This window comes from Somniosus microcephalus, chromosome 17 (assembly GCF_052327205.1).
Source record: "Somniosus microcephalus isolate GS21.2 chromosome 17, FLI_Smic_1.0, whole genome shotgun sequence".
Classification (NCBI taxonomy): Eukaryota; Metazoa; Chordata; class Chondrichthyes; order Squaliformes; family Somniosidae; genus Somniosus; species Somniosus microcephalus.
Window position 1 is genome coordinate 6129201 of NC_141003.1, and position 25910 is coordinate 6155110.

General features: G+C 48.8%; 2 protein-coding genes across 2 annotated transcripts in view; both read left to right on the forward strand.

Moving 5' to 3' along the window:
• LOC147105469 (uncharacterized) overlaps positions 1-648 on the forward strand; it is a 28381-nt gene extending 27733 nt beyond the window's left edge. The window contains exon 7 of the mRNA XM_086010910.1: positions 451-648. Within this exon, the coding sequence (XP_085867036.1) occupies positions 451-648 (198 nt within the window). The remainder of the gene's footprint in view (positions 1-450) is intronic.
• Positions 649-1365: 717 nt separating this feature from the next.
• Positions 1366-21970, forward strand: tmcc3 (transmembrane and coiled-coil domain family 3). Its single transcript, XM_086009840.1, has 3 exons — positions 1366-2855; positions 10610-10745; positions 19745-21970. The coding sequence occupies exons 1-3, from the start codon at positions 1939-1941 to the stop codon at positions 20048-20050; spliced, it is 1359 nt and encodes a 452-aa protein (XP_085865966.1). The 5' UTR covers positions 1366-1938; the 3' UTR covers positions 20051-21970.
• The last annotated feature ends 3940 nt before the right edge of the window (positions 21971-25910 follow it).

Consider the following 25910-nt stretch of genomic DNA (forward strand, 5'->3'; position numbering starts at 1 on the left):
TCCCCCTTCTTCCCCCTCCCCCCTTCTTCCCCCTCCCCCTTCCCCCTTCTTCCCCCTTCTCCCCCTTCCCCCTCCCCCCTCTTCTCCCTCCCTCCTCTTCCCCCTCCTCCTCCTTCCCCCTTCCCCCTCCCCCCTCTTCCCCCTCCTCCTCCTTCCCCCTCCCCTTCCCCCCTCCCACCTCCCGGCAAGAAGGTGCGTCGTGGGCAGGGGGTTTCGATTATGTGTCGCGGGGGGGGAGAGGGGGATGAGGAGGGGGAGGGGCCAATCCCGGGGCAGAAGAGGCCAGAACTTCCCCTGTGGGGCCTGGATGACATTCCTGCTCTTCGGTCCCTCTGGTCCCATTGCGCCGCCATCGCCTGGGGGAGATCAGGCCGGAGTTAAAATAGGAGTCTGGGCCCAATGACATCATCAGTCACCTGCACATTTAAAGAAGGACCCCGCTGGTTTTAGGCGGCTATCCTTGTTGCCTCTTCACAAGAGCAGGTTAAAGTGGAGGACGGCAGAAATCACCCAGCCAACATTAACTGCCCGCCCGCCCGCCGTCTGCTGGTTAAATCACCCCTTCTGTCTCAGTGCCGCTGGAGTAAGGGGGAGGAAAATCAGAGGTTCTCACTTCTGATTGCAACTGTGACCACTGCTGGACAGTGAGTGTCGTACAAGTAGCCTCCGGTTCGGGGGTGGTAAATGGTCCAGGGTTCCTTTATTACTGTCCAGTGACCCCTGCTGTTGAGAGTCGATGTGCGGACATGGGATTTGGATGATGCCTGTAGTGGTTGAATGGCACTCGCTGTCTAGGACAAGGCGTGAAGATTAGCCACCAGCCGTAGGGTTGTCGCCCAGTCTGTGTCGCTGCCTCAGGAGAGGAGGAGTGAGTGACGGAGGGAAAGGATCGAGGGTTTTGAGGAGAGATGGAGCTGATCAAATATTCTACGGAGCACATGTTCCAGGGACTAGGGAAAGATTATTGGAGGAATGTCAGAGTTGAATAGCGCAGCTTGTGTTGTTGCAGAGGTTTCTTGGAGCTATTGGGAGATGAGGGAGAAAGTTCACAGCTTGGCCATCGTACCTGGGCTCACTGAGACCCCTCAGGAGATTCAATGAGTTGAGTAGTCTCTCTAATAATGGCCTGAATTAAATGCCAGGCGGCAGTGCTGTAGAGCAACAGCCCCACAGTTGATGACAGAAAGCCACATACCTGAATGTCACGTGCTCGCTCATACGACTGATAGGCGTCTTTTTCCTCAATGCTCGCCAGTTCTTGTTTCAGATCAATCGTCTCATGCTGATGAAGTTCGGTGAGATCATTAAGCTGGTCTTCCAAACGTGCCGACCTAAAAACAAACCCATTAGAACAGATCCTGTGATCCACACGCATTTTATAAAGATTATCTTCTTATTAACGAAAGATTTGCATTTATACGACACCTTTCACGACCTCAGGACGTCCCAAAGCGCTTTACAGCCAATAAAGTACTTTTGAAGTGTAGTCACTGTTGTAAAGTAGGAAACTCGATAACCAACTTGTGCAGAGCAAGCTCCCGCAGACAGCAATGTGGTACTGACCAAATAATCTGCTTTAGTGATGTTGGTTGAGGGATAAATATTGGCCCCAGGGCTAACTCCCCTGCTCTTCTTCAAAATAGTGCCATGGGATCTTTTACATCCACCTGAGAGAGCAGACAGGGCCTTGGTTTAATGTCCCATCCGAAAGACGGCACCTCCGACAGTGCGGCATTCCCTCAGCACTGCACTGGAGTGTCGGCCCAGATTTTGTGCTCGAGTCTCTGGAGCGAGACTTGAGCCCAGAACCTTCTGACTTAGAGGCGAGTGTGCTACCCACTGAGCCACAAGGATTGATGGCTTTGAGGATGAATACAAGTTGTCGTTTGTATTATTCACCCATATGGTTCATTGATCTTTCAGGCTGATCGGGCAGAAATGAGCAGCCTCAGTTTGCCGGGGAACATGAGGCGAGGGGGCTCGGACACCAACCTGAACCTTAGCGTGACAGATGGCCTGCTGGATTTTCAACGGGACAGACTGACGGCGGAGCAGCTGAAGCAGAAGGTTCTGAAGATCAGCGAGCAGTTGCGGATCGAGCAGGAGATGCGGGACGAGAACGTGGCCGAGTACCTCAAGCTGGTCAACAATGCCGACAAGCACCAGTCGCGCCGCATCAAGCAGGTCTTCGAGAAGAAGAACCAGAAGTCAGCCCAGAGCATCGCCCAGCTGCAGAAAAAGTTCGACCACTACCACCGGAAGCTGAAGGACATGGAGCAGAACTGGCGGAGGAATTCCAAGGAGGGGCTGAGGGACTCGCAGCCGAACGTGAGGGAGGTGAGCAGCAGCGCCGCACGGCCTGGGAACGGCGCTGCGGGAGGCCCGAGCGTGGAGGGCGGGAAGGGCCTTCCGGGGGTGACCCTGACGCCCCCGGCCTTTGTCTTCAACAAGCCGCGGGAGATCGCCAACCTGATCCGCAACAAGTTTGGCAGCGCCGACAACATCTCGCACCTGAAGAGCTCGATGGAGGACTTCCAGCGGGACAGCGGACCCAGGGCCCTGAGTGGGAGCGCCATGCTGATCTCCAAGGCAAAGTACATGAGTGACGACGAGTGCTCCAGCGGGAGCGTCTCCGGAGACAGCAACGGCAACTCCGACTTCGGCGTGGGAGAGACAGCAAGCCCAAAATCCAGCTCGCTGGAGAGACAGCAGAGCAAGCTGTCTGCCGTCTTGGATGAGCTCCGAGAAATGAAGGAAACTCAATCCCAGCTGTCGGAGGACATCAAGAATTTAAAAGTTCAGTTTAACAGAGACTATAGCATCATCACTCAAACATTACAGGAGGAGCACTACAGGTAATCATTCCGTGATCAGGCTCATGGTGCTACATTATGGGATGGTGTAATAGAACGTTTCACCCGGTATTCTTTGCCTGGAGCGTTAGGATTTCTGCTCACTTGTAGTCCGGGGCACGATTGTGATGCTAAATTGAGCTGTGTTGTCAGACTGTTTGCCCGATATCCAGCAGTGGTTGAGCTCCACTTTACTCCAGTTAAATGCTGGGCAGACTGAAGCCATCGTCTTTGGCCCCCACTACAAACTCCATTCCCACGCCAACGGTTCCAAACCTCTCCCCGGCCCCTGTCTCCGGTGAGCCGCACTGTTTGCAGCCTCGGAGTACTGTTTGATCTCGAGCTGAGCTTCCGACCCCACATCTGCTTCATCACAAAGACCGCCTACTTCCACCTCTGGAGCATCGCCCGACTCCGCCCCTGCCTCAGCTCATCTGCTGCTGAAACCCTCAGTCATGCTTTTATCACCTCCAGACTGGACGATTCCAAAACTCTGGAAATACTCAGCAGGTCAGGCAGCATCTGTGGAGAGAGAAACAGAGTTAACGTTTCAGGTCGATGATCCTTTGACGAAAGGTCATCGACCTGAAACGTTAACTCTGTTTCTCTCTCCACAGATGCTGCTTGACCTGCTGAGTGTTTCCAGCATTTTCTGTTTTTATTTCAGATTTCCAGCATCTACAGTATTTTACTTTTGATTCCAAAACTCGGCTGCCCGTGTCCTAACTCGCACCAAGTCCCATTCACCCATCACCCCTGCTCTCGCTGACCTACATTGGCTCTTGGCCCCCAAACGCCTCCCATTTAAAATTCTCACTGTCTTGTTTAAATCCCTCCGAGGTCTCTCCCCTTCCAATCTCTGTAAACTCTTCCAGCCGTACAACCCTCTGAGCACTCTGCGCTGCTCCAACTCTGGCCTCTTGCGCATCTCCACTTCCTTCGCTCCACCATTGGTGGCCGTGCCTTCAGCTACCTGGGCCCTAACTCTAGAATTCCCTTCCTAAACCCCTCCGCCTCTCTACTTCTCTCTCCCCCTTTAAGAATCTCCTTCAAAAATCAGCTTAAAACATATCTCTCTGACCGAGCTTTTAGTCACCCCCCTCCTTATACCTCCTTCTTTGGCACAGTGTCAATTTTCATTTGGTAACTTTTCTGTGACGTGCCTTGGAGCATGTTTCTACGTTAAAGGCGTTATGTAAAGCAAGTTATTGTTGTTACTTGTTTTTCCTTTAAAGGAATTGCACAGTTACTCTGTGAATGGTCAGTCAGAGGTTAATTGCCATATTGAGCATGTTTTCTTTTAATTAGTAGCCTCTTGTTAATCCCTTGAAGAAAAGATAGATTAGCAGAGTCAGAGAGAAGAGGAAATAGCCGTCTCTCTTTCTCTTTATAGTACTTTGAAAAAAACATTATCCAGTTCTGATTTATGTTTGAGCCAGTGTGTTTAATAAATAAAGAACTTGCATTGATATAACGCCTTTTATGACCTCAGGTCATCCCAAATCGCTTTACAGCCAATGAAGTACTTTTGAGGCTTGGCCACTGTTGTATTGTAGGAGACACGGCAGCCAATTTGTGCACAGCAAGATCCCACAAACAGCAATGTGATAAATGACCAGGTAATCTGGTTTAGCTTGTGTGAATGACGAGTGCGGTGCTTTCAAACGTGACGCTGTGAAGTGTGATTGACGCCCACAGAACATTATCTCTGTTAAAGGTTCTGTCACCACTCACACGTCACATTTAGTTGTCACACCTTTTTGGATCGGGTGGAAGCGGGGAGGATGTTCCCGGTGATGGGTGAAACTAGAACTAGGGGGCATAGTCTTAGAATAAGGGGCTGCTCTTTCAAAACTGAGATGAGGAGGAACTACTTCACTCAGAGGGTGGTAGGTCCATGGAATATGCTGCCCCAAAAAGGTGTAGAAGCTACATCATTACATAAATTTAAAACAGAAATAGACAGTTTCCTAGAAGTAAAGGGAATAAAGGGTTACGGGGAGCGGGCAGGAATTTGGACATGAGTCTAGGTTCGGATCGGACATGGCCCTGTGGGTAGCGGAGCGGGCCCAGGGGCCGTGTAGCCTGATCCTGCTCCTATTTCGTGTGTCTAATTCTGTTAGATTCAGGAGATGGTTCTGTGATAGTGGATTGGCGGTTAGGATCAGATCAGCCATGATCTTATTGAATGGCGGCGCAGGCTCGAGGGGCCGATTGGCCTACTCCTGCTCCTATTTCTTATGTTCTTATGTTCTTATATGCAAATTATTGTGTGATACTTGCACCTAATTGGCTCAATTTTTTAACTCACAAAATAGAGCCAAAGAGATAGAAAATGTATGAATCAAACACTTCGGAAGTGCCTAGAAAAACTAATGATGAGGAATTACTAAGGAGATATGAAAGCAATGGGTTAAGCATGAACAGTAAGCAAAATCAATTAATAAAACAAGTAGAGGAACCGATAAATTTGCTTCATATATTTTTTGGAAACTGTTGGCTGCCATTTTGGTTTCTCCATTAAGATGAACATTAACTATACTGTAACATCATAAAGACATTACAAAATTTACAAACAATTTATTATACTTATCCAGACAGTAGCACTTGAAATGCCTCAAACAGTGGTTTCAGTTGGAGTCCTGTCCCTCTGTAAGAAGCATGAGGCTTGCAGTCATTAACTTGTTTTAACTTGTTGGGCTCCAAGGAAAACCCAACATAGTAGTTTACAGCTCCCAGCATGCACCTGTGTGACGGGCTCGGCAATCTGTGGTCATTGAAGTGGAATGTAAAATCAGGCAGGGCGTAAACCGAGTGTCCGGCCCAAACCCGCCCATTCCCGCTGGGCAGACGGGTCCGTGTGCCCTGGATCGGGCTCTTCTCCCATTCCCGCTGGGCAGACGGGTACGCGTGTCCTGGATCGGGCTCTTCTCTCATTCCCGCTGGGCAGACGGGTCCGTGCCCTGGATCGGGCTCTTCTCTCATTCCCGCTGGGCAGACGGGTCCGTGTGTCCTGGATCGGGCTCTTCTCTCATTCCCGCTGGGCAGACGGGTACGTGTGTCCTGGATCGGGCTCTTCTCTCATTCCCGCTGGGCAGACGGGTCCGTGTGTCCTGGATCGGGCTCTTCTCTCATTCCCGCTGGGCAGACGGGTCCGTGTGTCCTGGATCGGGCTCCTCTCCCATTCCCGCTGGGCAGACGGGTACGTGTGTCCTGGATCGGGCTCTTCTCCCATTCCCGCTGGGCAGACGGGTCCGTGTGTCCTGGATCGGGCTCTTCTCCCATTCCCGCTGGGCAGACGGGTCCACGTGTCCTGGATCGGGCTCTTCTCCCATTCCCGCTGGGCAGACGGGTCCGTGTGTCCTGGATCGGGCTCTTCTCCCATTCCCGCTGGGCAGACGGGTCCGCGTGCCCTGGATCGGGCTCTTCACCCATCAGTGTGCCCACAATAACTCAGACTCCTCCGGTGACTGGACGGGAGACTCGGTCACTCAGCCTCCCGTGCTGTGATTAAACACCCAAATCCATAGAGAATGGCAGCCAGTGATCAGAGCTTATCACTGATAACATACTAGTTGAAATAATCTCGCTTTGGATGAGATAAGTAAAATTAGGCTAGCAGTAGCTGGTGAGTAAGAAGTACATTTATTTCCCAATGATCTGCAAGAGCAGCCCTGACTGTTTTATCGCCTCACTGATGATTTCTGCTTTTGTATATGCTGCAGATTAACAAGTACGTTTGTCAATGGCAGAAGCGGAACTAAATGTAGTGTCAGCAAAACACAGTTATGCAACAATTTACAGCCAATTAAGTACCTTTATGGTGTAGACACTGTTGTAATGTGGGAAACGTGGCAGCCAATTTGCAGACAGCAAGCTCCCACAAACAGCAATGTGATCATGACCAGATCATCTGTTTTAGTGATGTTGGTTGTGGGATAAATATTGGTCAGGACACCGGGGAGAACTCCCCTGCTCTTCTTCGAAATAGTGCCGTGGGATCTTTTACATCCACCCGAGAGAGCAGTCGAGGCCTCTGTTTAACACCTCATCTGAAAGACGGCACCTCCGACAGTGTGGCACTCCCTCAGCACTGCACGGGAGTGTGAGCCTCTGTGCTCAAGTCTCTGGAGTGGGATCAGAGGCGCGATTGCTACAAGCTGAGCCATGTTTGTCTAGTTTGGAGCCTGTGCCATTAAAACTTGCTTCCTGGGCTTGAAGGAAAAGAAAGGTATGGCTGGGAGTATTTCAACTTTTAAAGAAAAAAACCCCAGGTTTTAAAATAACTCCTACCTTTCCCTTCTTGGATATTGGATTGGAGGAGGTGTAGTGTATTGGGCTCAACCAGTGCGAAATTTGAACTTCTCTGACATCTGTCAATTAACAACAAGCAACATAAGAACATAAGAAATAGGAGCAGAAGTGGACCATTCGGCCCCTCGAGCCTGCTCCGCCATTTAATGTGATCATGGCTGATCTGATCTTGGCCTGAACTCCACTTCCCCGCCCGCTCCCCATAACCCTCGACTACCCTGTTGCTCAAATATCTCTCTCTCCGCCTTGAATATATTCACTGACCCAGCCTCCACAGCTCTCTGGGGTCGAGAATTCCACAGATTCACGACCCTCTGAGAGAAGAAATTCCTCCTCACCTCAGTAGGATGTGGATCAGTACGAGTTGCGATGGAGCTCCTGACTGAGTGTCCATAGCAGATGTCCGTTGAAATAGCATCATGGTTAGACAGTCCCCACCCACCATCAGTAGGCATGTGACCCCCTGGGAGGTCAAAACCTAAGGCCAGTTAGGGAAATTCCTCTGCGACTCTCCCGCACCCGCCCCAGACTGCCCCAGATTAAAAAGTTGGATCTATTCACTTAGGCAGTTGAAAACTAGTCCAGGGGACCACACTGACCCTGCTTATATTACCCGGCATTTCACCTACCTTTTTATAAATGTGATCTCCGTCCAGCTCTCCTTTGAAGGTTTGTAGAGAGTCAGCGCTCACCGCACGAGCCAGCATCTTGTTCCCAAGGTTCACACCTATAACTTATATACATGGCCCCTGGCCTTCACCTATCTATCAAACTGCAATAACCTAGCACTTTAACTATTTTGTACACCTCTATCAAATCACCCTGAAATTTACACATCTCTAAAGTGAATCGATCCAACTTTTTAAGCTGGGGCAGGTCTAGGGTGGGCGAGGGAGAGTGATCCCCCCCTCCCCCCGTCCCATTCTCCCCGGAGAGTGGCACAGATGGACATTGAGGCCATGTAACTGTGGTGCCTGCCCTTGGAAACTCGCTCTGGGGCCCAGCACTCGTGTAACCACACCAAGCTGGAGAAATTGTAGGAATAAAATGAAGCCCTTCTTCTTTTGCTTGTTGGGGAGGCTGGCTTCTGCGGCAGAGGCTCCCCGGCCTGTGCTGCCCAGTGTCGCTCAGGGTCTAAGTACAGGAGATGCGTTGTGCGATGTCTGTCGTTCTGACTGTGTGCACCCGATACGTTCCAGCCCCCACAGGGGCCGGGAATTCACACACACACACAGAATCACACAGAATCCCCACAATGCAGATAGAGGCCATTTCGGCCCATCGAGCCTGCACCGACACATATCCCACGCGATCCCCGTAACCCCTACACCAACACATATCCCCGTAATCCCACGTATTTAATCCCCCTAACACTAAGGGTCAATTTATCATAGTCAATCAACCTAACCCGCACATCTTTGGACTGTGGGAGGAAACCGGAGCACCCGGAGGAAACCCACGCAAACACGGGGAGAATGTGCAAACTCCACACAGACAGTCGCCCGAGGCTGGATTCGAACCCGGGTCCCTGGCGCTGTGAGGCGAATTGAGACAGACGGGTAAAGACCAGGGACTTGCTGTTATTTGGGTCGCCTCACACTCCCGCTCAACCTCAACCCAACGTTATTGTGCCAAAAGGGTCGAGGGAATTTTTCCCAGAGTGCCTCCTGAGCCAACAAATGATTTTTTTTAAAGTGACTTAGGCGGGTGAATATTTTATAAAGTACTCCTTTGCACTTTTATTCTCCTTCAACTTACCAACATCCTTCATTACCTTCAATAGGATGATTATTTTAGAATGAGAATTGGGGACAGACTGCATATAAGTGGAAATAACAACAGAACACGCTGGAAAATCTCAGCCGGTCAGGGCAGCATCCGCGGAGAGAGAAACAGAGTTAACGTTTCAGGGTGAAGACCCTTCGTCAGGACTGAGAAAAAAGCAGGAAATGGAAAGCAAGTTTAGGGGCTGGGAAAAGGGGGAGGGGATGAAAGAACAAAAGGGAAGGTCAGTGATAGGATAGAAAGCAGGAGAGATTGAGAGACATTAAGAGATATTCAAGGCGAGAGGAGGTGGTAATGGGACAGGTTAAGGAACAAAGGATGGCTCGAGATGGGGTGTGAATTGCGCTGGCAGAATGAAGGACAGCTGTCCTGTGGGAGAGAAGAAAAAAAGGCACAAACAAAAAGTGTGGATAAAAAAAAGAAAATATAAATATGATAGGGGCCGAGATTATGATCTGAAATTATTGAACTCGATGTTGAGTCCAGTGGGCTGTAGAGGGCCTAATCGAAAGAGGAGGTGCTGTAAAAGTGGCTTGTATTCCCTCTAGAAGATTGAGGGGTGATGTTTATAAAATGATAAAGGGATTCAATAGGGTCGACACAGAGAAACTATTTCCTCTGGTGGGGGGAGTCCAGAACAAGGGGGCATAACCTTAAAATTAGAGCCAGGCCGTTCAAGACTGAAATCAGGAAGCACTTCTTCACACAAAGGGTAGTGGAAATCTGGACCTCTCTCTCCTCAAAAGTCTGTGGATGCAATTGAAATTTTCAAAACTGGGATCGATGGGTAAGGGCATCAAGGGATAGGGAGCAAAGGCGGGTATATGGAGTCGAGATACAGATCAGCCATGATCTAATGGAATGGCGGAATGCGCGAGGGGCTAAATGGCCTCCTCCTGATCCTAAACCATCTCACCTGTTGTCCGGTGTAATGAAAGCTCCTCTGGTTGATGTTACTCTCTATTTTGACCTGAGCATGGTCGCTGCATGTAATGTGTGATCTAACCAGCGGATGGCGCTGTATCAAAGCATAAAACGTCGGCTGCTCAGCTCAAGGTTATTAAAATTGCCCCGGACTCTACAGAAATCCTAGGACACGCATTCTTTTAGATAAAATTCAAGAGACTTCAGGCTGCACTGTGGATAGTGAAGAAGTGAATGTAAATGCAACATATTGTGGTGTCAGCCTTGCCTGTGAATGGGTTCAAGCCCCACTCTTGAGACTTGAGCACGTAATCTAGGCTGACACATCACTGCAGTACTGAGGTAGATGCTGTCTGTCAGGTGAGCCGTTAAAATGTCTGCCCCCTCAGGTGGATGTAAAAGATCCCATGACATGATTTCGAAGAAGAGCAGGGGAGTTATTCCTGGTGTCCTGGGGCCAATATTTATCCCTCAATCAACATCACTAAAACAGATTATCTGGTCATTATCACATTGCTGTTTGTGGGAGCTTGCTGTGCACAAATTGGTTATCGAGTTTCCTACTTTACAACAGTGACTACACTTCAAAAGTACTTTATTGGCTGTAAAACGCTTTGGGACGTCCTGAGGTTGTGAAAGGTGTTGTATAAATGCAAATCTTTCGTTAAGAAGAAGATAATCTTTATAAATGCGTGTGTGGATCACAGGATCTGTTCTAATGGGTTTGTTTTTAGGTCGGCACGTTTGGAAGACCAGCTTAACGATCTCACCGAACTTCATCAGCATGAGACGATTGATCTGAAACAAGAACTGGCGAGCATTGAGGAAAAAGTCGCCTATCAGTCGTACGAGCGAGCACGTGACATTCAGGTATGTGGCTTTCTGTCATCAACTGTGGGGCCGTTGCTGTCAGTTTAAAGTTTATATATGCACAATAAAACTGCATCACCCCCTGTGCTCACTGACCTACACTGGCTCCCAGTCCAGCAACACCTCGATTTTAAAATTCTCATCCTCATCTACAAATCCCTCCATGGCTGTGCCCCTCCCTATCTCTGTACCTCCTACAACCCTCTGAGATCTCTGCGCTCCTCCAATCGGGCCTCTTGTGCATCCCCGGCTTCCTTCACCCCTCCACTGGTGGCCGTGCCTTCAGCTGCCTAAGCTCTGGAATTCCCTCCCTAAACCTCTCCGTCTCTCTACCTCTCTTTCCTCCTTTACAATGCTCCCTAAAACCTACCTCTTTGACCAAGCTTTTGGTCATCTGCCCTGATATCTCCTCACGTGGCTCGGTGTCAAACTTTGTTTGATAATCGCTCCTGTGAAGCGCCTTGGGACATTTTACTATGTTAAAGGCGCTGTGTAAATACAAGTTGTTGTTGTTTCGACTAGCTCGACCTTGGGATTTGGAACGCGCTGCCTGATGGGGCGGTGGATACAGAGTCAATAGTAGCCTTCAAAATGGAATTGGATAAATACTTGAAAGAGAAAACATTGCAGGGATATGGGGAATGAGCGGGGGAGGGGGACTAACTGGATTGCTCTTCGAGAGAGCCAGCACGGACTCGATGGGCCGAATGGCCTCCTTCTGTGCTGTACTATCTAGGATTCTATGATGATTTGCAGCTTTATTCAACATTAGAAATGTCAGAGATTTCAATAAAAGCTCCTTTCTGAAAAAGAAAATAGTTTGTCACCAACCTACCACTGCAGCGTGGTGTGAACCGCGCCGTTCGTTCCTAACACACGACCAATTATCGAAGTAGGAAGCAACATTCTGCAGATGCTGGAACTCCGAGGCAGACAACCATATTTCCCTGTCCCTTCTCTGGTCGGGTTACTGTGCTTATCAGTCTCTTGTTTCTCGGATGTGAAGAGAGGGGTTCACATAGAATTATCGAATCCTAGAATAGCACAGCGCAGAAGGAGGCCATTCAGCCCATCGAGTCTGTGCTGGCTCTCTCGAAGAGCAATCCAGTCAGTCCCACTCCGGCTCTTTCCCCATATCCCTGCAATTTTCTCCTTCAAGTATTTATCCAATTCCCTTTTGAAGGCTACTATTGAATCTGTGTCCACCTCCCGATCGGGCAGCGCATTCCAAATCCTAACCACATGCAGAGTCTAACCTCCCTTGCTCTCTCCACAGACGCTGACTGAGCCGCTGTTTCCATCATTTAGTCTTCTTCTAACTGGTTATTGGTGGTCATTTTCAGGTGTGAGAAGTCATAGAGTCATAGAGTTATACAGCACAGAAAGAGGCCCTTCGGCCCATCGCGTCCGCGCCGGCCTTCAAGCCCTGTCTAATCTAATCCCATTTTCCAGCACTTGGCCCGTAGCCTTGTATGCTATGGCATTTCAGGTGCTCATCTAAATGCTTCTTGAATGTTGTGAGGGTTCCTGCCTCTACCACCCTTTCAGGCAGTGAGTTCCAGATTCCAACCACCCTCTGGGTGAAAAAGTTCTTCCTCAAATCCCCTCTAAACCTCCTGCCCCTTACCTTGAATCTATGACCCCTTGTTATTGACCCCTCTACTAAGGGGAAAAGTTCCTTTCTATCTACCCTATCTATGCCCCTCATAATTTTGTATACCTCAATCAGGTCCCCCCTCAGCCTTCTCTGCTCCAAGGAAAACAACCCCAGCCTGTCCAGTCTTTCTTCATAGCCGAAGCGCTCCAGCCCAGGTAACATCCTGGTGAATCTCCTCTGCACCCTCTCCAAAACAATCACATCCTTCCTATAGTGTGGCGACCAGAACTGCACACAGTACTCCAGCTGTGGCCTTACCAGCGTTTTGTACAGCTCCATCATAACCTCCCTGCTCTTATATTCTATGCCTCGGCTAATGAAGGCAAGTATCCCATATGCCTTTTTAACCACCTTATCCACCTGTTCTGCTGCCTTCAGGGATCTATGTACATGCACACCAAGGCCCCTCTGATCATCTGTCTTCCCTAGGGTCTTACCATTCATTGTGTATTCCCTTGCCTTGTTAGTCCGTCCAAAATGCATCACCTCACACTTTTCAGGGTTAAATTCCATTTGCCACTGTTCCGCCCATCTGACCAACCCATCTATATCGTCCTGTAGCCTGAGGCTTCCCGCCTCGCTATTTACCACCCCACCAATTTTCGTGTCATCTGCGAACTTACTGATCATACCTTTTACATTCACATCCAAATCATTAATGTAGACCACAAACAGCAAGGGACCCAGCACCGATCCCTGCGGTACCCCACTGGACACAGGCTTCCAGTCACAAAAACAACCTTCCACCATCACCCTCTGCCTTCCGCCACTAAGCCAGTTTTGGATCCAATGTGCCAAGGCACCCTGGATCCCATGGGCTCTTACCTTCCTGACCAGTCTCCTATGCGGGACTTTATCAAAAGCCTTACTGAAATCCATGTAAACCACATCCACTGCACTACCCTCATCCACACACCTAGTCACCCCCTCGAAAAATTCAATCAAATTGGTCAGACATGATCTTCCCTTGACAAAGCCATGCTGGCTATCCCTAATTAACCCTTGCCTCTCCAAGTGGAGACTAATTCTGTCCCTCAGAATTTTTTCCAATAATTTCCCTACCACTGATGTTAGGCTCATTGGCCTGTAATTCCCTGGTTTATCCCTACTACCCTCCTTGAATAATGGTACTACATTAGCTGTTCTCCAGTCCTCTGGCACATCCCCTGTGGCCAGAGAGGTTCTGAAAATTTGTGTCAGAGCCCCTGCAATCTCCTCCTTTGCCTCACATAGTAGCCTGGGATACATCTCGTCCGGGCCTGGGGATTTATCCACTTTTAAGCCCGCTAAAACCGCTAGTACCTCCTCCCTCTCGATGCTAATATGTTCAAGTATATCACAGTCCCCCTGCCCGATTTCTATGTCTACATCGTCCTTCTCCATAGTGAACACAGATGCAAAAAATTCATTTAAAACCCCACCTACATCTTCTGACTCTACACACAGCTTGCCACTTTGGTCCCTAATGGGCCCTACTCTTTCCCTAGTTATCCTCTTGCCCTTAATATACTTATAAAACACCTTAGGATTTTCCTTTATTTTGCTTGCCAGTGTTATTTCATGGCCCCTCCTCGCTCTCCTAATTTCTTTTTTAAGTATCCCCCTGCACTTTTTATACTCCTCTAGGGCTTCCTCTGTCTTTAGTCCTTTGTATCTGCCAAAAGCCCCCCTTTTTTTCCGAATTCATTCTCGTATATCCCTTGACATCCAAGGTTCCCTTTGCTTGTTGGTCCCACCCTTGACCTTTACGGGAACATGTTGCCATTGTACTCTCTCAATTTCCTTTCTGAAAGACTCCCATTGCTTTCACAAATCACAAGCTTTCGGAGCATATATAGTCAGAGAACACTGCCAGATCATCTGCTGTGCCTATATGCATTTCTTCACTTCACCTGACGAAGGAGCAGCGCTCCGAAAGCTTGTGATTTCAAATAAAGCTGTTGGACTATAACCTGGTGTTGTGTGACTTCTCGCAATTGTCCACCCCAGTCCAACGCCGGCATCTCCACGTCATTTTCAGGATTTGAAATGCTGCGACATTTTAGCAGAGAGCTGGGTGGAAGATTGTTACCAACTTGACAAATTCTGCAAAGAAGTTTCTACCCTCTTACAAGCCTGACGGGTATTTTAAAACATTCACCCACTGCAGTTAATCGTTCCAAATACAGGAAACCCTCGTTTAAATGGCACCTAATTATCCGGAATTCTCTAATAACCGGCAAAATACAGGAGTGGGTTTTGAGGCTTCCGTATACTGTATAATTGCGGTTGTGTAACCGGGTCCCCTGTACCTGTGTTACGGGGCTCCAGCACTTTTGGCTGTGTTACGGGGCTCTCGTACCTTGGGCCATTGTCACTCCATGTCTCTTCTTCCTTATCCGGAATTTTTAATCAACCGGCACCATCGGTGCCGGATACCAAAGAGTTTCCTGTAGCAGGTTTATAGGTAGAGCCAGCAAAAGAACAGATTCAAATGTAGCTAAAACATTGTCTGCCCTCCCTAAAGTTACTCTCTCTTTCACTTCCCTCTCCAGCTGACCTCTGCTGTTCTCCCGTTATGTGTGAGGTCAGCTAGACAACCTCCCCCAGTCAGCTAGACAACCTCCCCCAGTCGGCTAGACAACCTCCCCCAGTCAGCTAGACAATCTCCCGCAGTCAGCTAGACAACCTCCCCCAGTCAGCTAGACAACCTCCCCCAGTCAGCTAGACAACCTCCCGCAGTCGGCTAGACAATCTCCCCCAGTCAGCTAGACAATCTCCCGCAGTCGGCTAGACAATCTCCCGCAGTCGGCTAGACAATCTCCCGCAGTCGGCTAGACAATCTCCCGCAGTCGGCTAGACAATCTCCCCCAGTCGGCTAGACAACCTCCCCCAGTCGGCTAGACAACCTCCCGCAGTCGGCTAGACAACCTCCCGCAGTCAGCTAGACAACCTCCCGCAGTCAGCTAGACAACCTCCCCCAGTCAGCTAGACAACCTCCCCCAGTCGGCTAGACAATCTCCCGCAGTCAGCTAGACAATCTCCCGCAGTCGGCTAGACAATCTTCCGCAGTCAGCTAGACAATCTCCCCCAGTCGGCTAGACAACCTCCCGCAGTCGGCTAGACAATCTCCCGCAGTCTGCTAGACAATCTCCCGCAGTCGGCTAGACAATCTCCCGCAGTCGGCTAGACAATCTTCCGCAGTCGGCTAGACATCCTCCCGCAGTCAGCTAGACAATCTCCCGCAGTCGGCTAGACAATCTCCCGCAGTCAGCTAGACAACCTCCCCCAGTCAGCTAGACAATCTCCCCCAGTCAGCTAGACAATCTCTCGCAGTCGGCTAGACAATCTCCCGCAGTCGGCTAGACAATCTCCCGCAGTCAGCTGGACAACCACCCGCAGCCGGCTAGACAATCTCCCGCAGTCAGCTAGACAATCTCCCCCAGTCAGCTAGACAATCTCCCCCAGTCAGCTAGACAATCTCCCGCAGTCGGCTAGACAATCTCCCGCAGTCAGTTAGACAATCTCCCCCAGTCAGCTAGACAATCTCCCGCAGTCGGCTAGACAATCTCCCCCAGTCGGCTAGACAATCTCCCGCAGTCGGCTAGACAATCTCCCGCAGTCAGCTAGACAATCTCCCCCAGTCAGAAACATAGAAACATAGAAGATAGGAGCAGGAGTAGGCCATTCGGCCCTTCGAGCCTGCTCCGCCATTCAACGAGATCATGGCTGATCATCCAAACCCTAGCACCCGGTCCCTACACCGACAGCCATCCCACCCAAGCCCTATCCCCATAACCCCACATATTTAATCCCCCTAACACTAAGGGTCAATTTATCATAGCCAATCAACCTAACCCGCACATCTTTGGACTGTGGGAGGAAACCGGAGCACCCGGAGAAAACCCACGCAAACACGGGGAGAATGTGCAAACTCCACACAGACAATCACCCGAGGCCGGATTCGAACCCGGGTCCCTGGTGCTGTGAGGCAACAGTGCTAACCACTATGCCACCGTGCTGCCCTCAGCTAGACAATCTCCCGCAGTCGGCTAGACAATCTCCCGCAGTCAGCTAGACAATCTCCCCCAGTCGGCTAGACAATCTCCCGCAGTCAGCTAGACAATCTCCCGCAGTCGGCTAGACAACCTCCCGCAGTCAGTTAGACAACCTCCCGCAGTCAGTTAGACAATCTCCCCCAGTCGGCTAGACAATCTCCTCCAGTCAGCTAGACAACCTCCCGCAGTCGGCTAGACAATCTCCCGCAGTCAGCTAGACAACCTCCTGCAGTCAGTTAGACAATCTCCCGCAGTCAGTTAGACAATCTCCCGCAGTCGGCTAGACAATCTCCCCCAGTCGGCTAGACAATCTCCCACAGTCAGCTAGACAATCTCCCCCAGTCGGCTAGACAATCTCCTCCAGTCGGCTAGACAACCTCCCGCAGTGCTGCCACTACCCATCCGGATACGGGAACGCTGTGTGGGACAGGAGAGAAAGAGGATCTGAAGGAGGAAATAAGCAAATTCGTGACAGAAAGAAAAACTCCACTTCAAATGAAAAGAGGGTTAACGATAGATATAAATATGACTTCTTAAACACCAAGAAAGAGTCAAAGAGATGACTGATTATTTTTTGAATTTAGCCTGTCAGCTTGGCTGAGTTGCTGGCACTCTCACCTCTGAGTCACGGGTTCAAGCCTTTGAATCTAGTCTGACACTTCAGTGCTGCCTTGTTGTATGTGTCCCTGTCTTAACTCGCACCAAGTCCCGTTCACCCATCACCCCTGTGCCCTACATTGGCTCCTAGTCTGGCAATGTCGCGATTTTAAAGTTCTCACCCTCGTGTTCACATCCCTCCATGGCCTCGCCCCTCCCTATCCCTGTAATTTCCTCCAGCCTTACAACCCTCCGAGATCTCTGTGCTCCTCCAATTCTGGCCTCCTGTCTATTCCCCAGTTTCCTTCACCTCATCATAGGTGGCCGTGCCTTCAGCTGCCTCGGACCTAAGCTCTGGAATTCCCTCCCTGAACCTCTCCACCTCTCCTCCTTTAACATGCTCCTTAAAACCCACCTCTTTGACCAAGCCTGTCCTAATATCTCCTTATGTGGCTCGATGTTAAATTTTGTCTGATAACGCTCCTGTGCAGCGCCTTGGGACGTTTTACTACGTTAAAGGCGCTATGTAAACACAAGTTGTTGTTGTGTTGTCCTTTCGTCGAGTCATTAATCTGAAGCCCTGTCTGCCTGCTCGGGTCGATGGAGAAGATCCTTTTGGCAGTTCTCGAGGAGATTAAGCAGCAAGTGATTAAGAAGGCCAATGGAATGTTGGCTTTCATTGCTAGGGGGATGGAATATAAAAATAGGGAGGTATTGCTTCAGTTGTACAAGGTATTTGGTGAGACCGCACCTGGAATACTGCGTACAGTTTTGGTTTCCATACTTAAGAAAGGACATACTTGCTCTCGAGTCAGTACAAAGAAGGTTCACTCGGTTAATCCCGGGGATGAGGGGATGGACATATGAGGAGAGGTTGAGTAGATTGGGACTCTACTCATTGGAGTTCAGAAGAATGAGAGGCGATCTTATTGAAACATATAAGATTGTGAAGGGGTTGGATCGGGTGGATGCGGGGAGGATGTTCCCGATGATGGGTGAAACTAGAACTAGGGGGCATAGTCTTAGAATAAGGGGCTGCTCTTTCAAAACTGAGATGAGGAGAAACTACTTCACTCAGAGGGTGGTAGGTCCATGGAATATGCTGCCCCAAAAAGCTGTAGAAGCTACATCATTACATAAATTTAAAACAGAAATAGACAGTTTCCTAGAAGTAAAGGGAATTAAGGGTTACGGGGAGCGGGCAGGAATTTGGACATGAGTCTAGGTTCGGATCGGTCATGGCCCTGTGGGTAGCGGAGCGGGCCCAGGGGCCGTGTAGCCTGATTCTGCTCCTATTTCGTGTGTCTAATTCTGTTAGATTCAGGAGATGGTTCTGTGATAGTGGATTGGCGGTTAGGATCAGATCAGCCATGATCTTATTGAATGGCGGCGCAGGCTCGAGGGGCCGATTGGCCTACTCCTGCTCCTATTTCTGATGTTCTTATGTTCTTATGTAAGAGCAGGGAGCTCTCTTTCCTCGGCATCACCACCAGCAAACGGATTAACTGCTCATTCACCGCCTTCGTTTCTTGTGGGATCTTGCTGTGCACAAACCACATTTCACCTGCATACTAAAATTTGACTGCAGTTGCAATAAAAAAGAAAGCAATTCATTTAGTGAGAAGTGCTTTGGGACGTTGTAAGTGCAAATTCTTACTTTACAAAAGCGAGTGGGCATTGTGCGCACTTTATTTTTAGGGCTGTTTGTTGCCATGAGCTCCACCATTTCTGTGGATTCCATGAAGTTCATCAATTAATCTTACAATCTTCTACCTTGGTCTCAGGAGTCAAAGGGCTAGATCTTGACTTTGTGCGATACTGTAAGACCGATGTAGCGAGTCGCTAACCTGTTTCACTTCCATTGGTGTCAACTCGCTATCCCCTGTTTTACACTGTCACGCTAACTCGAGATCTACCCTCATTGTCCGGGAATGCCCTTTGAGCTAGTCCCGCTCCGCCGCTGTAACTCCGCCGGAGGTACGATGGAAACACCCGCTCATGTGCGTCCGCCAGGTTTCCGCCGCAGCTCTGGTCAAATTACAGCTGCGGAACAGGAGATTCCCGGCTCCGAGGGAATTCCCGGCCATTGGTGTTGCAGAACCTCATGGACTCCAAGCAACAAATGCAGCCTGTGAAAAATTTATAGCCTACTGATTGGGAATTTCAACCGAAGATAGCAACGGCAGTTTAGGTTTTGCATGAGGTAGGTTTTCAAGAGGGGAAAGGGTTTGGGTTGGGTATTTCACAGCATAGGGTCATGGCGGCTGAAGGGTTTTCTGCTGATTCTGGAAAGGGAGGGAGGGACACAGAATGGGTCAGGCAGAAGAATAGAGGATGCATGACCGCAATAGGATGATTGCTGGAGAAGCTTGCTGAGCAAGGCCATGCAGTCATCTGTAGACAGGGACAAGGATTGTAAAGTCAGGTAGAGTTTAAGCAATCCCTGCTTTTTGCTTACTAACATTTCCCCACACTTGCGAGGGTTCTGATGAAAGGCCATCGACCTGAAACGTTAACTCTGTTCCTCTCTCCACAGATGCTGCCCAACCTGCTGAGTATTTCCAGCATTTTCTGTGGTTATCCCACACTTGTTTAGTTCATCAAAACAAAAGTATTTTAATTTCTAAAATGAATCCCAAATGATGCCTTATCTGACCTACTGTAGCCAGGTGCACTGAAGCCCCCTATGTTTGTGTGTCCTTGTGTAGGAAGCCCTGGAATCGTGCCAGACGCGGCTCGCCACCTTGGAGTTACATCAACAGCAGCAGCAAGTGGTGCAGATCGAAAACGCCAATGCCAAGGTGCTGCTGGGAAAGTGTATCAACATCTTTCTGGCCATCATGACGGTCATCCTGGTCTGTGTCTCTACCATTGCCAAGTTTAGCATCCCTCTCATGAAGAGCCGTTTACACATCGTGTGTACGCTTTGCGCAGTGATACTCGTTTTCATCTTTTGGAAGAAATGGGATCAGATTCAGTGTCTTTCAGACCATATCTTTATAAATCCACTGTGATTTGGAATGCCTGTTGAGCTTGTGATGAATTATGTTGTTCTGAAATAGAAATTTTAAAGGGACAAAGGAATATATATATATATATATATAAGGACAGAAAACGATGAACAATTACCTCCACATTTGTGTACCAACATTGAAAGGATTTTGGACAGAGCCTTACTTGATGTGTCCAATAAATCATTTTGTGGCGAGATCATCTGCACCTTCTGTTGCTATTACAGCCCCCTGACCATTGCCTGATGTGTTACCCTTTGACCCTACACTGTGTGTAATTTCTTACATCTGAGCGACCAACCTAGATGTGGAGGGGTCGCTGCTTTCTGACCATTTGCTACTTCATGGACCGACTGGAAAAGAGCCGAGCGGGCTGGGAAAGAGTGGAGCGGGAGCGTCAGGTTCCGCTTTCTCGGGATCCCTACACCTGATGTTTACCTGAGAGCCGGTGATGAAGGGATGGAGCCAACCAATGGGTGGATTGCAGGAAGACGAGGCTTGTGCCCAGCCGCATGTGCAATCGACCATTTCATTCTACCTATCAGGCCATAAGGCTTCTGTCAATCAGGACATGATGAACTTTTTGTCAAACCAGTCCTGAAAAATTGAAATTTTTTTGCATCAGAACTGAGGAAAATGTGTCTAATCAGTATTTATACTCCAACTTTTAACTGTGCGCCAGCCTTACCAGGAGAAAGTCAATGAAAATCCCTCGGGGTGGGTGGGGGTTAAATATTTGTCACATTTAATTACACTTGTTTTGAAGAAAACTATTTTAAATACACTGTTGTACTGTATATTCATTTTTACATACCTCACAAGGCACATTTACCATATCGTTTTTCATAGGTTGTTGCAGAATTTGTCTAATTTTTCCTAGATGTATATGTATTTGAGAAAATAAAATGCACTCCACCTGTAACCAGAAGTCCAGAGGACCAGGGCTGGTATTGTGTTGAAATGCAAGCATCCCCAACAGAAGTAAACTGAGATTACATTTTTTATCCACACCTTTTGGTTTGTGCCTTTTCCTTTCTCTCTCTCCCACATGGCAGCTGTCTCTCACTCTGCCAGCGAATTTCACACTTCATCGAGAGCCAGTGTCTGTTTCTTTATCTATCCTATTACCATCTCGTCTCACCTTGAATATCTCTTAATGTCTCTTCTTTCGCTCCCTCCCCCATTTCCCAGCCCCCCAAACTGCCTTTTAATCTGTTTCATTTCCTGCCTTTTTTTTCTCAGTTCTGACGAAGGGTTTCGACCCGAAACGTTGACTCTCTTTCTCTCTCCACGGATGTTGCCTGGCCTGCTGAGTTTTTCCAGCGTTTTCTGTTGTTATTTAGTGTTTGACTTTGCCCGGGTATTACTGTTAATGAAGAGCCGTACTTTTAAGGGGTTATTTTGCGAGGCTTTGCCTCCGGCGCGGAGCCTGGCTGGGCAGAAGCAGGGGGTGGAAGTTAGCACTGTAAGGTTGATTCTGCAACCAACCTCGTGAGGTTCCACGCTGGAAGCTTGACCGCACGCTATGTCCCCGTTAATCTTATCTCTCGATTGTGATGAGCTCTGGATGGAACTGATTGCCGGCTCTGGGGAGCTCCACAGCACAACTTGTGGCAGAGGGAATGACTGACCGCAACTGCAGGATTTCTGCATTTATCTGCGCATGAGCTAAATCCTGAAGTTACGGCCCATTGCAGAGTTTCAGACAGTTTCACCGTCATTACCACCGCAAAATCCGGGCCCATGTTTTTTATCACTGGGAGTTGTATTTCGAACAATTGCGCATCAAAACTATCACACAAATGGATTTGGTGAAATTGTGTTTTGGGGGCAATTTGTAAAACATAGCTCTGACAAACCAATTTTAAAACTCATTGTACAGTGTACGATTTTTAATTAAAAAATGAGAAATTAATATATAAAGTGCATTCCGTGAAGTGCCATCTCACCTTTCCCATTATTTCTTACTAATACATCTCTCATCCTTTCATGTGGTTTTGGTTCACTTTTGACCGTATAATGCTACTTCTTACACAAAGTGCTTACTGAACAGATCGAGCTGATTGTTTCCCCCTTTACATGGGTCATGAAGCACTGCCCCAAAGACCAATAATACTTGGGATTATGGCGGGGAGTTCACGCATGGTTAGTTCCGGATGTGAAGCGAGATTTTGGGGCACGGGCCGAGTCAAGGCTGGATCATAGCCCGATGAGGGTGGTGCAAAGGTCAGAGAGCATGGTACAGAGGGCTGCTTCCAGAGCCCCTCAGCCGCTGATTGAACAGCGGCAGTGGGAGAGATCTGCGAGCAGCTGAGTGACAATGTGTGCAGGGAACCCGAGAATTAAAGAAAGAAGAAAGTCTTGCATTTATATAGCCTCTTTCACAACCTCAGGACGTTTCAAAGCACTTCACAGCCAATGAAGTACTTTTAAAGTGTAGTCATTGTGTTAGTGTAGGAAACACGGCAGCCAAATTTGCGCACAGCAAGCTCCCACAACAGCAATGTGATCATCACCAGATAATCTGTTTTAGTGATGTTGGTTGAGGGATAAATATTGGCCAGGACACCGGGGAGAACTCCCCTGCTCTTCTTTGAATAGTGCCGTGGGATCTTTTATGTCCACCTGAGAGGGTGGACGGGGCCTCGGTTTAACGTCTCCCTCAGTACTGGAGTGTCAGCTTGGATTCTGTGCTCAAGTCTTTAGAGTGGGGCTTGAACCCATGACCTTCTGACTCAGAGGCCAGAGTGATACCAACGGAGCCACGGCTGACACTAGTAGGACAAGGAGAACATAAATGAAAACAATATTAAGTTAAAAACATTCTGAACATACAAGTAGCCCAGTCACCAAACTGGTCCATGTGAATCATGTGACCCATGCTCTATTACTTTATTTTCAGCAATTTGATTCGTCCATGGGAATCTCATGATCAACAATTCTATTTTAAGTAATTTGATTGGTCTTTGGCATTCAGGTGAGGTATGCCTCTATTGGTTCCATTTATGTAGCACCTTTAACATAGAAAAATGGCCCAAAATGCTTCATCGAGACATAATCAAAAAAATAGTCATTGAGCCAAAGGAGGAATTTTAACCCCTCGCCCTCCCCCCGCCCCCCCCAGTGAAAAGCAGGCCCTGGGGGGAGCAGTAAAATAGAGCAGGGGGACTTCCCCACTCCGGTCCCGCCCTGATCTGGCCGACTGCAATCTCGTATATTTTGGTTTGGCAGCCATACATGCTCCATTACTAATGTGCTCAGTATCTGTTGCTTAACATTTCGTAATGGCTAGAGTATGCAGGTGGGTGGGAGGTGCCATACTAGGGTGGAGGTGGAGCTGTGGAGATGCTGTCAGAGTGGCGGATAGAGAAGATGGGGCTGAGTGTCAGGTTGTGAGGGATAGGGTGGGGGAGACTGTGAACAGGAGGAAGCGAAGAGATGGGGTCAGAATGTGGGAGGAATGGGCAGAGGTGACCATGGCCAGCAAGGAAGTATGGGGATGGATGAACCTGGGAGTGTTAAAAGGGATGGGGTGTGGGCTCCCTGGGACCTGGAAACACTTCACAGAATCACAGAAACCCCACAGTGCAGATAGAGGCCATTTCGGCCCATCGAGCCTGCACCGACACATATCCCACCCAATCCCCGTAACCCCTACACCAACACATATCCCCATTTAATCCCCCTAACACTAAGGGTCAATTTATCATAGCCAATCAACCTAACCCGCACATCTTTGGACTGTGGGAGGAAACCGGAGCACCCGGAGGAAACCCACGCAAACACGGGGAGAATGTGCAAACTCCACACAGACAGTCACCCGAGGCCGGATTCGAACCCGGGTCCCTGGCGCTGTGAGGCAACACACTTGTTGTGATTTATCTAGATTTTTTTAATTATCTAGATTTTCAAAAGGCCTTAATGCAGTATATGTAATTTATCTAGATTTTCAAAAGGCCTTCGATAAGGTACCACATAACACTTGGAGTACTGCGTACAGTTCTGGTCGCCATATTATAAAACGGATATAGAGGCACTGGAGAGGGTGCAGAGAAGATTTACAAGGATGATACAAGAAATGCGAGGGTATACATATCAGGAAAGGATGAACAGGCTGGGTCTCTTTTCTCTTGAAAAGAGAAGGCTGAGGGGTGACCGAATAGAGGTCTTTAAAATTATGAAAGGTTTTGATAGAGTGGATACAGAGAGAATGTTTCCACTTGTGGGGAAGAGCATAACTAGAGGCCATCAATAGAAGATAGTCACCAAGAAATCCAATAGGGAATTCAGAAGAAACTTCTTTACCCAGAGAGTGGTGAGAATGTGGAACTCACTACCACAGGGAGTGGTTGAGGTGAATAGTATAGAGGCATTTAAGGGGAGGCTGGACAAGCATATGGGGGAGAAGGGAATAGAGGGTGACGCTGATAGATTTAGATGAGGAAAGACGGGAGGAGGCTCGAGTGGAGCATAAACGCCGGCATGGACTGGTTGGGCCGAATGGCCGGTTCCTGTGCCGTATATCCTCTGTAATCCTATGTAATTGCACTGTGAGGCACTTGAGCTGGATGAGGGAGCATGTAGGCAAGCATGTAGGGTGGGTAGGAGCAAGTGGGCCAAAGAAACACTTGGGCAAGCCAGCTGGGAAGCAGCTAGTCAATGAGCTCTGAGAGTGCTGGGGGTGTTTTCAGTCAGCTGGATGTCTGACATCCATGGAAACCCTACACAATGCTTAACCGTATCCACAGCAAGTTTGCAGTTTCTGTTTTCCCAATACAGAATGCACATTCCTTGTAGGGACAACCCCACTTAGCCTAGTCCAGAAAGCTTAGGACAAGGTTGACAACAGCTAAGGCTTAGGGACTCCCAAATGTTTATTGGAGTTTATCCATTTGAAACCTCACAACCTACCAGCACAAGCATTGGTAACACCCAGCGGCATAGGCCCTTGTTGCTGCAGTCAGCCCCCAAACCCTGCCAATCCATCCCACTAAGTCCAGGCAGCTCAATCCTATTTGTGCTCATGTTTTCTATTCAGTGGCTTTGTCCTGTATCAATTGTGTGGGCCTGGAGATTTGGAAAGATTGGCTCTTAATGCTGTTTTCTCACTAGTGGGAAAATCCTTAACCAAAACACTAGGGGGGATAAATTCAGTTGGTTAGTGCGAACGGGGCACTGATGCAGTAGTGCCGGGGCGAGGTGAATCCAGTGACGCACGGTAAACCTGGATCCCCGTTGTACCGCTGGTACAAGTTACTGCCGGGGAATTCAACGCCAGACAGATTGTGACGTCAGTGAGTGTGCAATACTCACTGGGCACCTGAACTGCAAAATTCATTTTCGCCACCTACCTTAGTGCCTCGACCAGTCAGCGACAGGGAGAGCTGGTGTCAATCAGGCGGAAGCCGGCTCCAGGGAGGTTATTTAAAGGGATCATGAGAAATGAGTCGCAGCTGTCAGGTTAGTGGAGTTTCAGTGGTTTCTTGTCAGTTTGACATTGTGCAACGGTTTAATTCAGGAATTTAAAGGTTCTTTTGTATCAGGAGTGTTGTGGTTTATTCTCACAAAATATCAAAGTGCTACAGATGGTTAGATTAATGGGGGCTGTACTGGCAGTCGACCTCACCCTCCAGGATCTAGGGCGGAGGGAGCGGAGGCAGCGAGAAAGATTGGAACATGTGGCCAGAGGGAGGAGAAGGGCCATCAGGGCTCTCAACAGGAGGCCTTACCCTCTGAGGGTATTCTGAGAGCACTTCTCCTACCTCCAATTAAGTGAGGAGCAGTGTATTAGAAGGCTCTGCTTCAGCAAGGAGGTGGTCACAGAACTCTGCCACCTCCTGCAACCAGACCTCGAGCCTGAGAC